This window comes from Lactuca virosa, chromosome 5 (genome assembly GCF_052849685.1).
Source record: "Lactuca virosa cultivar CGN04683 chromosome 5, Lactuca_virosa_CGN04683_v6, whole genome shotgun sequence".
NCBI lineage: Eukaryota > Viridiplantae > Streptophyta > Magnoliopsida > Asterales > Asteraceae > Lactuca > Lactuca virosa.
The window spans coordinates 350142608-350155483 of NC_136430.1; the positions used below are offsets into that span (position 1 = coordinate 350142608).

The 12876-nt window shown below is 38.9% G+C and overlaps 1 protein-coding gene across 1 annotated transcript; it reads left to right on the forward strand.

Annotated features, from left to right (window-relative positions):
* The first annotated feature begins 263 nt into the window (after positions 1–263).
* On the forward strand, positions 264–1037 carry LOC145113392 (uncharacterized). Its single transcript, XM_079049494.1, has one exon. The coding sequence runs from the start codon at positions 264–266 to the stop codon at positions 1035–1037; it is 774 nt and encodes a 257-aa protein (XP_078905620.1).
* Positions 1038–12876: the final 11839 nt, after the last annotated feature.

Here is a 12876-nt window from a genome sequence, read left to right on the forward strand (position 1 = left end):
GACACTACTGCTAGCCTCCACTTCATGAACCAAGAGTTTGCCAAACTTGACCAATTCGATGGTCAGAACTACACTCGTTGGGCCGAGAAGGCCAAGTTCATGCTTCATGTTTTGAAGCTCGCTTTTGTGTTGGACCCAGAACTGGCACAAATGCCTGCTAATCCAATTCCCGAGCAGGGAAAACTGTGGACCCAACGGTCATCGCAGAACTGGAAAAGCAAAGGACTCTGCGTAGAGAGTCTGAGGAACTGTGTGTGGGTCACATGAAGAACTCCCTATCTGATCGGCTCTATGATCTTTATGCTCCGATCAAAGATCCAAGAGAGCTATGGAATGCGTTGGAACTTAAGTACAAGGCATATGAGGAAGGTACTAACAAGTACCTTGTGTCTAAGTACCTAGAGTTTCAAATGGCTGATGACAAATCAATCATGGAGCAAGTGCATGAACTCCAAGTCATGGTCAACAAGTTGAACGCACTCTCCATCTCTATTCCAGAACTCTTTCAGGTTGGTGCGATTATCGCAAAACTGCCACCCTCGTGGAAAGATTTCTCTAAGAGAATGATGCATAAGTATGAGGACTACTCCTTGGATGATCTGATGAAACACCTCCACATTGAGGAGGAAACTCGCATCAGGGACAAGCGTGGTAAAGTCGGATCGAGTGTGCATCATGTGTCAGCTGGGGGTTCTAGTCACAAAGGCAAGTCTGGGGGACAGAACAAGAAGAACTTCAGACCCAAGAAACAAAGCTTCAAGAAACCGGGTCATCAGAATCCTAACTCAAAGCCAAAGAGAGCCGGACCTTGCCACGTCTGCGGAGAGATTGAGCACTATGCGAGAGAATGCAAAGATCGCAAATTAGGACCGGTTGCACATGCAGTCGAGCAGGTGACTGACATGGTGGCAAGTGTGAACATTGGAGAGATTTTCATGATCTCCTCCCTTACTCGAGCAATCTGTGCTCAAGGATGGTTCGTGGAAACTGGAGCCACTGTGCATATTTGTGGGCAACGAGAGAGCTTCCGCACTTAGCGCCCAATGCCACATGGGACGGTCGTCGTCTGTGCTGATGGAAACAGAGCTGAAGTTCAAGGAAGAGGTGACGTTCGGTTGAAGTTCACACGTGGTGAATGGGTAACCCTTCGAGATGTTCTTCATGTTCCTACTATCTCGAAGGGGTTGGTTTCTGCAGACAAGTTTGACAAGGGTGGGTTCAAGATGGTGCTTGAGAAAGGCAAGATTGTGATCACTAAAGGCCGAAAATATGTTGGGAGGGCGAACAATTGTTCGGGGATGTATCGCTTGTGCCTTAGTAATGAGGGTAATATGAGTGGTCCTAGTGTTGAGAGTGGTAGTTCTAGTGTTGCTAGTGTGTCAAGTGTTGGTAATGATGTAATTGGTGGATTGGTTGCTAATGTGAATGAAGTGAATTTTTCTGGTTATTTTGTTTGTTCAATTTCTTTATGGAATAAACGTTTAGCTCACACTAATGTTAAAAACATTGAAAAAATGCAAACTAAAGGAATGTTAAAATATGACACAAAATATTTTGAAGAAACATGTGTAAAATCAAAGTTCACTAAGAAACCATTTCCATCAGTTAATAGAAATACATCGTTGCTTGATTTGATTCATTTTGATATATGTGAATTAAATGGAATCCTTACTCGAGGAGGAAAAAGGTATTTCATCACATTCTGTGATGACTTCACTCGATATCTACATGTTTATTTGCTGAGATCAAAAGATGAAGCTTTTGATGCATTTAAATAGTATAAGGCTGAGGTCGAAAATCAACTTGAAAGACACATCAAAATTCTTCGCTCGGATAGAGGCAGAGAATATGTCAACCAAGAGTTTGACTCATTCTACGAAGAGAATAGAATCAAACATGAGAGAACTTCACCATACACTCCCCAACATAATGGTTTGGCTGAAAGAAAGAACCGAACCCTTTGTGAGATGGTCAACTGTATGTTGAACCAATCGGGTCAACCAAACAATCTGTGGGGGAAGCACTATTGACTGCTTGCTATGTTCATAATAGAATCACTAGTCGTGTGATTCCTACAAGCCCTTATGAGTTGTGGAAAGGTAGAAAGCCTAACCTAGACTATTTGAAAGTGTGGGGGTGTGTTGCTTATTATTGGACTCCCGATCCTAAGCGAACCAAATTGGGAGCATGAGCTAATAAGAGTATATTTATTGGATATGCTCAAAATAGCAAGGCTTACCGGTTATTGAATATTGATCCGGGTGTTGTTGTGGAATCCAGAGATGTGGAATTCTTTGAGGACAAGTTTTCTAGGGATGAAGAAAACTCTAGTAATACAACACCTACAAGTACTTCTCTAGAAATACTCACACCTCCTCCTATTGTGGAGGAACCAAGGAGAAGTACTAGGGCTAGAATAGAGAAAAGTTTTGGAGATGATTTCTATTCTTATTTGGTTGAAGGAACGAAAAAGAAAGTGACGAGAGAGGTCATCTTTTCCATTAACTTGGATGATGATCCTAAGATTTTTACTGAAGCTATGACGTCTCGAGATGCTCCTTTGTGGAAGGAAGCCATCAATGACGAAATGGATTCAATTATGGGTAATGGAACGTGGGAGTTAGCTGATCTACCCAAGGGGAGAAGATCCATAGGATCCAAATGGATATTCAAGAGGAAATATCACCCAGATGGTTCCATATCCGCCTATAAATCAAGATTGGTTGCAAAGGGCTATAGGCAACGAGAAGGGATCGATTACTTTGATACCTATGCCCCAGTTGCTAGGATTAGTTCAATTAGAACTCTCATAGTAATATCAGCCTTGAAAGGATTGTACATTCATCAAATGGATGTAAAGACAACCTTTCTGAATGGTTATATCAAGGAGGAGATTTACTTGGAGCAACCTGAAGGTTTCGTGATACCTGGACAAGAAAACAAAGTGTGTAGACTTGTTAAATCCTTGTATGGGTTGAAGTAAGCTCCAAACAGTGGCATGAGAGATTTGACACCACTGTGACTGCCTTTGGTTTTCAGCACAACAGTGCTGACAAATGTATTTATTCCAAATATACATCCGATTACATAGTAGTTATATGTCTTTATGTTGATGATATGCTGATCATTGGCACTCACCTAGAAGGTATTCTCGAGACGAAGAAATACCTATGCTCGAACTTTAAGATGAAAGATCTTGGAGAAGTTGATATAATTCTTGGTATCAAGGTGAAGAGGATAGGTGGTCAGATTTCTCTGAGTCAATCTCATTATATAGAGAAAGTTCTGACAAAGTTTCAACATTTGAACATTAAAGAATTCAACACTCCTTTTGATTCAAGTGTGAAACTAAAGGTAAATTCTGGTCGAGCAGTGGCTCAACTAGAATATGCTAGTGCAGTTGGAAGCATGATGTATGCTACTCACTGCACACGACCTGACATCGCATTCGCTATAAGCAAATTTAGTCAGTATACTGTTAATCCAGGGACGGAGCACTGGAAGGCAGTGGGTAGAGTACTAGGATACCTGAAAAGGACAAGTACTTTTGAGTTGACGTATTCGTCATCTAATGGAATACTTGAAGGTTATTCCGATGCCAACTGGATTGATCACACTAGTGATTCAAAATCAACAAGTGGTTGGGTTTATACTCTAGCTGGTGGTGCTATTTCTTGGGCGAGCAAGAAACAGACATGCATAGCTCATTCAACGATGGAAGCAGAGCTAATTGCCTTAGCAGCAGCGGGCAAAGAGGCAGAGTGGATTCGAGATCTACTTATGGATATTCGTCTGTGGGATACTCCAATGCCTTCAATACCCATGTACTGTGATAGTGAGGCCACACTGTCTAAAGTATATAATGCGGTATATAATGGGAAGTCTAGACATGTAGGTCTGCGACACAATTTTGTGAGACAACTAATTGAAAGTGGTACCATCAAGGTTGTCTATGTCAAGACAAGTAGGAACTTGGCAGATCCGTTTACCAAACCTCTGACGAGAGATTTGGTTACATCTACCACGAGAGTCATGGGTCTAAAACCACAATAGAATCGGTTAGTGATGGAAACCCAACTTGATATTAGTGCTCCTAATTCTAAAGTTTAAAGGGTAACAACGAAGTCACTAACGATAGAAGGTACTATCATTAATGATAGATCCATGTGAGGTAGGATAGTACGTCGTTGCCGAGAACGAGGTTGAGTTACGACTCTTAATAAAGTTTTGGAGACATCTAAGCAACGAAGATGTTGTAAAACTTTGACTACATGATCTAGAGGTGGTGCCGCCTCAAGTGAAGATTAGTGGTTTATCTTCTAAAGGGTCATGAAAAGGGTTTATAGCGCATGGCCATATTAGCGCTCAGGGAGAACACAAAGATGACTTGTGATGTGTGGGGGTAAACCGGAGAGGTCATTAAGGTTCATGGTTTAAACCTATAAGGATACCATTGAATTGGTCTCTTCTTGTTTGTTCTCATTAAACTAGGGTTTAATCTTCGTGACAACCAGGTGACATCATCTGTCTGAGTGAAAGGAAACTTTCCAACTTGGTGGGGGATTGTTGGAAATTATAGTGGAAAATTGCAAGTTGACAAGTTTCCTCTATCCCACATTGGTGGGGGAAGAAACTTTTAGTGGGTTTATATGCCTAATCCCTTAATAGTCCTTCAAAGGATTTAGTGGATCAAGGAATGGGCCAAGCCTACGCGCGCGCCTAGCTTAGCCTAGCACTAGCCGACGCCGCGAGTGCGTGAAATGGCGCGATTTAGGCGCACTTTGCACTTCGCACGACTGATGCATCGGTTGCTGGGAGCTGAGGAGCTTTTATTTTTGACGAGTTCGGGTCAAGCCGGTTTGGCCGATCCGGTCAAATGGTTGACCGCCGCTGACTTCGTGGAGGACAAGTCAGATCAGGAAACGACTTGCTTGGAGAGCAAGCCGTCGCCCTAGGGTTTATGGGGCCGGCCTATGGGGGCCTGTTTCATGCCTTCTAGGGTTTCAATACCTATAAATACAGCTCCCTAGGAGCCGTATTCACTACTCACGAAAAATCGAAGCTCTCTCCCACTCTCTGCGTTTTTTCTTCTGGTTTCCGAGTATTCGCTTTGTGTTTGTCTATTTCCAGTGCTGTTGGAAGATCGATAGATCTGCATTAAATCCTGGGGTTTTACTCTGTTGCTTACAGCCATTAGAAGCGAAGTAAAAACTTTTAAGGACAGGAGTCCGATCCGTGCAGTTGTTTCAGTTCAAGATCAACCATCAACAGGTCGGTTTTACTTTTCTATCTTGCATTTAATTTCGTCCAACAACAGGACAGTCTTCTTCTTCCTTTCTTATAATCAGATCTAATCGCGAAGGATCGATCTGATTTTGGACGAAACTTGGTAAATATAATAATAATAATTGGATTTGTTATTTGCAACTAATCGACATATAATTCTCAATATTATTTGTCGGTTTCCTTGCATGTCTATTAGTTTGATATACAACATGAGCAACACTGGATAGAAGTGAAGAACAATAGAAAGTACTTGAGATGGACCATGGAGATGATCCTAGTTTATAGAGGCCTAGATAACAAGATTATTGTTAAGTGTTACACCGATTCTAATTTCAAACATGACTAGATGATTCTCTCTCTCAGTTAAGCTATGTATCTGTTATAAATATAGGTGAAGCCGATTGGTAGAGTTCCAAGAAGCACATGGTTGCACAATGGATGACATATTTAGAGTATATCGTCACATTAGAGAGCTCAAGAAGACACTGGACGAAGAAGTTTATTATAAACCTAGGAGTAGTTCACAATATTCAAGATCCTTTGGAGATATATTGTGACAATACATGAAATATAACGAATAACAAAGGATGCAAGAGCGATCAGATGTATCATTACATTTGTGAGGTCACCGTGTCTAAGAAGGTTGCAATCATGAAAGTTCACATGGATGATAACTTAATAGACCCACTCAGAAAGCCCATGCCAACAACAAAGCATGAGAGTCACATCATTAGCATTGGACTTCGTAATAGTGATAGTTTTGATTTGTATTTTGGTATTTGGATATTTGGAACATCTAAGTTTTTTTTTTGTATGTTTAATAATTTAATCAAAAGTCAAAACATTGGTTTTGTTTTCACATGATCATTCCATCCATTTTATCATGCATTTTTTTTGATATAAGATTATTAAAACAAATAAGATGCTACGTAGTGATCAAGAAAGAGACCAGGTTCTGTTACATACAAGTACGGCTGGACATATAAATCAAATAAAAGACAATTTAGACTAATTCATCTAAACGTTGATAAAATTTTGTTATATTTTATTACTAGCGAATAAAAATAGAACTAAAAGAAGGGAAAATACCGGCAATAGTCAAAAAATGGGGGGTAATTTCAAAATTTAGACATGAAAATGGACATTTCCAGGTATAGACATGCATTCCGCGGAGCTCCGCGGAATGTACTGTAGCTCCGCGGAATGGATATTTAGAATTTTTTTTTTTTCACATCGTTTTTTCGGTGTTTATATTAATTCCACAACTAATTATTTTCAAGAAAAAGATTATGATAGTATGATAATCTTTGCTTGAAAATAATTAGTTGGGGATTGAATATAAACCTCAAAGAATCGATGTGAAAAAAAAAAAAAAAACTGAAGATCCATTCCTCGGAGCTACCTCCGCGGAATGAGTTCATTCCGCGGAATGAGTTCATTCCTCGGAGGTAGCTTCGCGGAATGGATCTTAAGGTTTTTTTTTTTTTTTTTTTTTTTTAATACACTCATTTATTTACGATTTTGCCATTCCGAGGAGCTACAGTAGATTCCGCGGAGCTCCGCGGAGCTACCTCCGCGGAATCCATGTCTATATCCGGAAATCCAATTTTTTGTGTCTATTTTTTGAAAATACCCCCCATTTTTTTGACTATTACCGGTATTTTCCCCTAAAAGAAACTAGCTAAACGGATATAATAAACCAGAAGTCATTTCAATTACTAACTTCTAATCTTTTATTAAATTTGATTATAATTTTGAAGATATAGCTATTGACTTATCATGTCATCGTATCAATTCATTTTTATATTAGAAATTTGATAAAAACGTTGACGGGTCAACTGGACCCGTTTTAATCCAATAACTCAAAAGAGCTACTCCATCCACCCATTTTGACGGCACAATTTTGGCTAAGAATCAAGAAAAGTTGGTCAAGACTGTTAAGTGGTTCAACACAAGGAATTAGAAAGAAAGTGTTTCTTTTTATCTCATGTGAGCAAAGAAACCAGACAACTAGAGAACCAAAGGAAAATGTTCTACTATCCAGACAAAATATATGAACAAGTTCCCTTAATGATGATGAGAATCTGGACCTCCGGGAGCCAGTCTTGCCGGGGCATTTTCTAACATCGCCCTCCTCCAGTAATACTTCAAAATTGGTTCATCAAACCCGTGTTTGTTCAGTATATCACGTGTATCTTCTCTAACTTGCATGTCATAGCCATGCAAAACAAACTCCTGTTTTGAACTCGAAGCACAAATCAACAAACTTCCAGCTGCTATACACATCAAGACAAGAGTTAGATTAGTTACTTTAGCCATTCTGTATATAATTAATAAGAAGAAGAGTTCTTTATATAGAGAGAACAATTGAAGAATAGACAAAAATGGTTAGTGGATAGTATGATCATCGATGAGGAGGAATCACAGAAAGCTTAATTAAAAGGTGTCATATATATCTTAAAGGCAACCGGCCAATTCAGGAAGTCATCCAAATTGTAGTGGCACATTGTATGGGTTTATCAAATCTGATTAGTATAATATATGATCCACAAATGTGTATTTTTCTAATAGTATTAGTTGCTTTATTTCATTGTTCAACATGTGTCGAAAGAGAAGCAATTTTTAGTTAATCGTCTAGTCATCCTTTCTGTTTTCTTCTTCTTTTGGTTTATTTCTTTTCGCATGAAGTTAATACATTAAACAGATAACACATAATATATTTTACTCGCGATTTCAAGTTATATTTGTTATTTTCAACTAAAATGAATGTCTCGAGTTCTTTGTTTTGTCCTCTTTCTGGCTAATGCCAATCTGCATACGCAGCGGCTTAAAGTTCTTTGTTTTTTTTTGACATTTTCCCTTTGTCTAGCTGTGACGATTATATCTTCTTTGGTTACAAATTTATATTTTAATTCTGGTTTATATTAATTACACACGACATATCTTAAGAGAGTTGTAGTAAACTGCTGCCTGCAAGGCAATTAAGACCATTATTCCCCAACAATCATTACCCTTGCTTTAAATGAGTCCTTGTTACATTGTCAACTGGCCTTTCTTAAATCTGTGCATGCGCTTGTATACATGATTAGATTTGACTTGATCAAGAATCTCTTGCTAGATTTTCAACGCAAATGAGAGGCAGGTGTGAATATTTATGAATAACAAATAAGAAATTCAGTCTCTACGAGATTGAAGCAAATGAACCTACTGCAAGCCTACAATTCAATATCGCTGAAATACAAGGCTGAAATTGTGGGAAATCAATGGAATTATAGTAAGTTGGCAATTTTCGATTACACCACATTCATGGGAGGTGACGTTGAAATTCAAACATAATATTTAAACAATCTGATAATTAGTATTATGAACTAATCACAAATTATTTAGAATTGGAAACAAACGAATGAATAGATAATATATATGATTAAATATACAAAACGCTTTCACAAACAACCAACGATTAATATTGAAGATTAAACGTTGAGATGTCGTAAGATAATAAATTCAATTATTATTATCATTATTATTATTATTGTTATCAAGTTTCGTCCAGAAATCAGAATGATCCTTCACGATTAGATCTGATTGTAAGAAAGGAGTAGAAGCAGAATGTCATGTTATTGGACGATTTAAATACGAAACAATAATGTAAAACTGACTTGTTGATGATTAAACTTGATTGATTGTAGAAAACTGCACGAATCGGGCTCCTGTCCTTAAAGGTTTTTACTTCGCTTCTAAGGTTGCAAGCAACAAAGTAAAACATTGGGATTTAATGCAGATTTATCGGTTTTCCAACAACATTGGAAAACGATAAACTCAAAGCGAATACCCAGAAACCGGAAGAATGCTGCGATTGCTTGAGAGAGAGAGAGAGAGAGTGTGTGTGTGTGTGTGTGTTTGTGTTTATGTGTGAGAGAGAGAGAGACAGAGAGAGAGAGAGAGAGGATATTTTTTGTGTGTAAATGGGACCTCGGAGGTCCTATTTATAGTCGACGACCTCTCACAAGCCAACACGTGGCTGTTTAAATTTCGAATCAGATATCGATATTTGCTCTTATTTGAAATCAAACATGAAGTCTATCCGATCATTCCATAGGATTCTAAAGGTTTCGTATCCTCATCCACGAAGTCAACAACGGTCAACTTTTTGACCAGGTCGGTGCAACCGACTTGACTACCCGAACTCGTAAAAAATAAAAGCTCCTCAGCTCCCAACAACCGATGCGTCGTGCAAAGTGCCAAGTACGGCTAAATCGTGCCATTTTGTGCGCTCGCGACATCGGCTAGGCTAGGCGCGCGTGTGTGGGCTTGGCCTATCTTTTGATCCACTTAAACCTTTGAAGGCCTATCAAGAGAAAACCAATATAAACCCACAAAATGTTTCTTCCTCCACCAATGTGGGATAAAGGAAAATAGAAAACTTGCCTTATTCCCTTATAATTTCCAACAAAGCTCCACAAAGTAGGAAAGTTTCCTTTTACTCAGACAGATAATATCACTTGGGTGTCATGAAGACTAAGCCCTAGTTTAATAAGGACAAACAAGAAGAGACCGATTCGATGGTATCCTTATAGGTTTAAACCACGAACCTGATGACCTCTCTAGTTTACCCCCACACATTACTTGTCGTCTTTGCGTTCTCCCTGAGTGCTAATATGGTCATGTTCTATAAATCCTTTTCATTACCCTTTAGAAGATAAACCGCTAATCTTTACTTGAGGTGACACCACCTCTAGATCATATAGGCAAAGTTTTACAACATCTTTTTTGCTTATGTCTCCAAAACTTTGTTAAGAGCCTTAACTCAACCTCGTTCTCGACAATGATGTACAATCCTACCTCACATGGGTCTATCATTAATGATAATACCTTCTATTATTAGTGACTTTGTTGTTACCTTTTCAAATTGAGAATTAGGAGCACTAATGTCAAGTTGGATTTCCATCACTAAGCGATTCTATTGTGGTTTTAGACCCATGACTCTCGTGGTAGATGTAACCAAATCTCTCGTCAGAGATTTGGTAAGCGGATCTACCAAGTTCCTACTTGTCTCGACATAGAAAAATTTGATGGTACCAATCTCAATTAGTTGTCTCACAAAATTATATCTCGGACCTACATGTCTCTACTTCCTATTATATACTACATTGTATACTTTAGACAATGTGGCCTCACTATCACAATACATGGGTATAGATGACATTGGAATATCCCACAAACGAATATCCATGAGTAGATATCGAATCCACTGTAACGCCCGCAGATCCGGGCTAGTCAATTTAGAGACAATGAGCGTCAAAAATGAGTTTTTGATGGAAGATTACTTATAATAAATAATCCAAACCAAGTTGTAGAATATGTCTCAAGGGTTCCGTACATATAAAGAACGCCGAAATCCGAGTTATAACGAAGAAGTTATTACCTGTCGAAGTTTTTCGGCAAAACCGGCACGGCACCTGGAGACGTAAATAGTGAATTTACGATGGAGGACTTTTTAGCCTTAGTAATCTAAACAAGAGTTGTAGTATACGTTAAACCGAGAGCGTCCATAAAAAGAACGCCCAAATCTGACTTCATATGAGGAAGTTATGATTTTTCTAAGATTTGGCATAGTAGTGCAAGGCCCGAAACTCGAATTTTAGTTCGAGAGATTTTTGGCCTACGCGACCTAAATGAGAGTTGAAGATCTCATTAATAGGAACTCAACGATAAAAAGACAGACGGAAACGGAGTCTGTATGTAGAAGTTATGAATGTTACGTAGTCATTTAACATTATAATCTTCTCATAATGTTCAATTTAAGATTGGTCAAGAATTAGCCAATGGGGTCAAAAGGGAAGTTGTAGAGCTTGTCATTACCTACGCGTGGATATAAAGAACGTCGAAAACGGAGCTCGTATGCGAAAGTTATGGGGTTTAGAAGTCGGCAGGGTGCTGCAGGGAAGTGGGTGACGTGACCCAATCTGATGACGAAACGTGGCACCAACTCGACGAGTTGGACCAGCAACTCGACGAGTTGGGGGTCAGAAACTCAACGAGTTGGGCCAGAAACTCGACAAGTTCACCCCTTTTTCAGCCTATAAATACCCCCCGAGAGTTCCTTCATTTTTCATACCAAAACCCACTTATTCTTCTCTCTACTCACTCTCTAAACCTCCCAAAACACCCCAAGAAGCCTAGGAAACCTTTCTAGCTCTAGAAGGAAGCCTCGGAGAGCCCGGAGTCTCCGAGAAAAAGAGTTTTTTCGGTTCGAAACTCTGCCCGTGTAGAGCCCGATTTTCAAGCAAACTTCCCGGTTTCGTCAAATAAGATTATTTTTAGAAGCGAGGTGGTGTCCGAATCACTCCTTATCAGGTGAGTGCATAGTTACTTTCATCTTACACATAGATATGAAGTATTTTATATAAATTACGTGTTATGTGCGCATATCTACTTGAGATCCGTGCTAGATGAAAGATTTAAACTTCTTTGTTTTTAAGATCTAAGCTGTATATATATATTTTACACTTTGAGATCTATGTTGGATGAAAGATCTAACTTCTTTCTTTATAGATCTGAACCTTTTTCTTCAGATATAGGCTGTAGATGTATTTTGTTCACAGATCTGAACCTTTTTCTTCAGATCTAGGCTGTGGATGTACTTTGTTTACAGATCTGAACCTTTTTCTTCAGATCTAGGCTGTGGATGTACTTTGTTTACAGATTTGAACCTTTTTCTTCCGATCTAGGCTGTAGATGTACTTTGTTTACAGATCTGAACCTTTTTCTTCAGATCTAGGCTGTAGATGTACTTTGTTTACAGATCTGAACCTTTTTCTATAGATCTAGGGTGTAGATGTACTTTGTTTACAGATCTGAACCTTTTTCTTCAGATCTAGGCGGTAGATGTATTTTGTTTTCAGATGTGAACCTTTTCTTCAAATCTAAAGCTATAGAGGTATTTTATATCTACAAAAAAATATTGGGTAGAACATGGGTAGATAAATGATGAGGTATGAAAGATGATATAGGTGAATATTGGTAGCTGCATCATAACCTGTAGATGATTTTGAAACACAATGTACTCTAAACATCCTAGAAGATGCGCCTATAGGATAATATCGGCAGCTGCGCCTAATAGAGAACGTCATAATCCCGGCAGCTGCGCCTAGATGATAATATTGGCAGCCACGCCTAAAAGATAACATTGGCAGCTGCGCATAATAGATGATACTAGCAGCTGCGCCTAGTTGAGAACAACACAATCCCGGCAGCTGCGCCTAAAGGATAATAATGGTTGTTGTGCCTAATAGATGACATTAGCAGTAATGGACTTCGCGCGTATTCCCTAGGATAAACCTTAGGAATGAATGAATGAAGGATAACTGATTCTTAGGATAAACCTTAAGAATAAAGATAATGGGGATGAGTAATCAGGTTGATTGTTTGATGATTAAACATAATAATTATATTATTGTGGGTTGAAAACCCTATGTACTCACCAGGTTTCCCAACCTGACCCACTCAGTTTATGTGTATCACAGGTGTCGATATAAAGCTGCACTACACTGAGAGATTAAAGAGATGTAGACCACTAGTGATAATGAA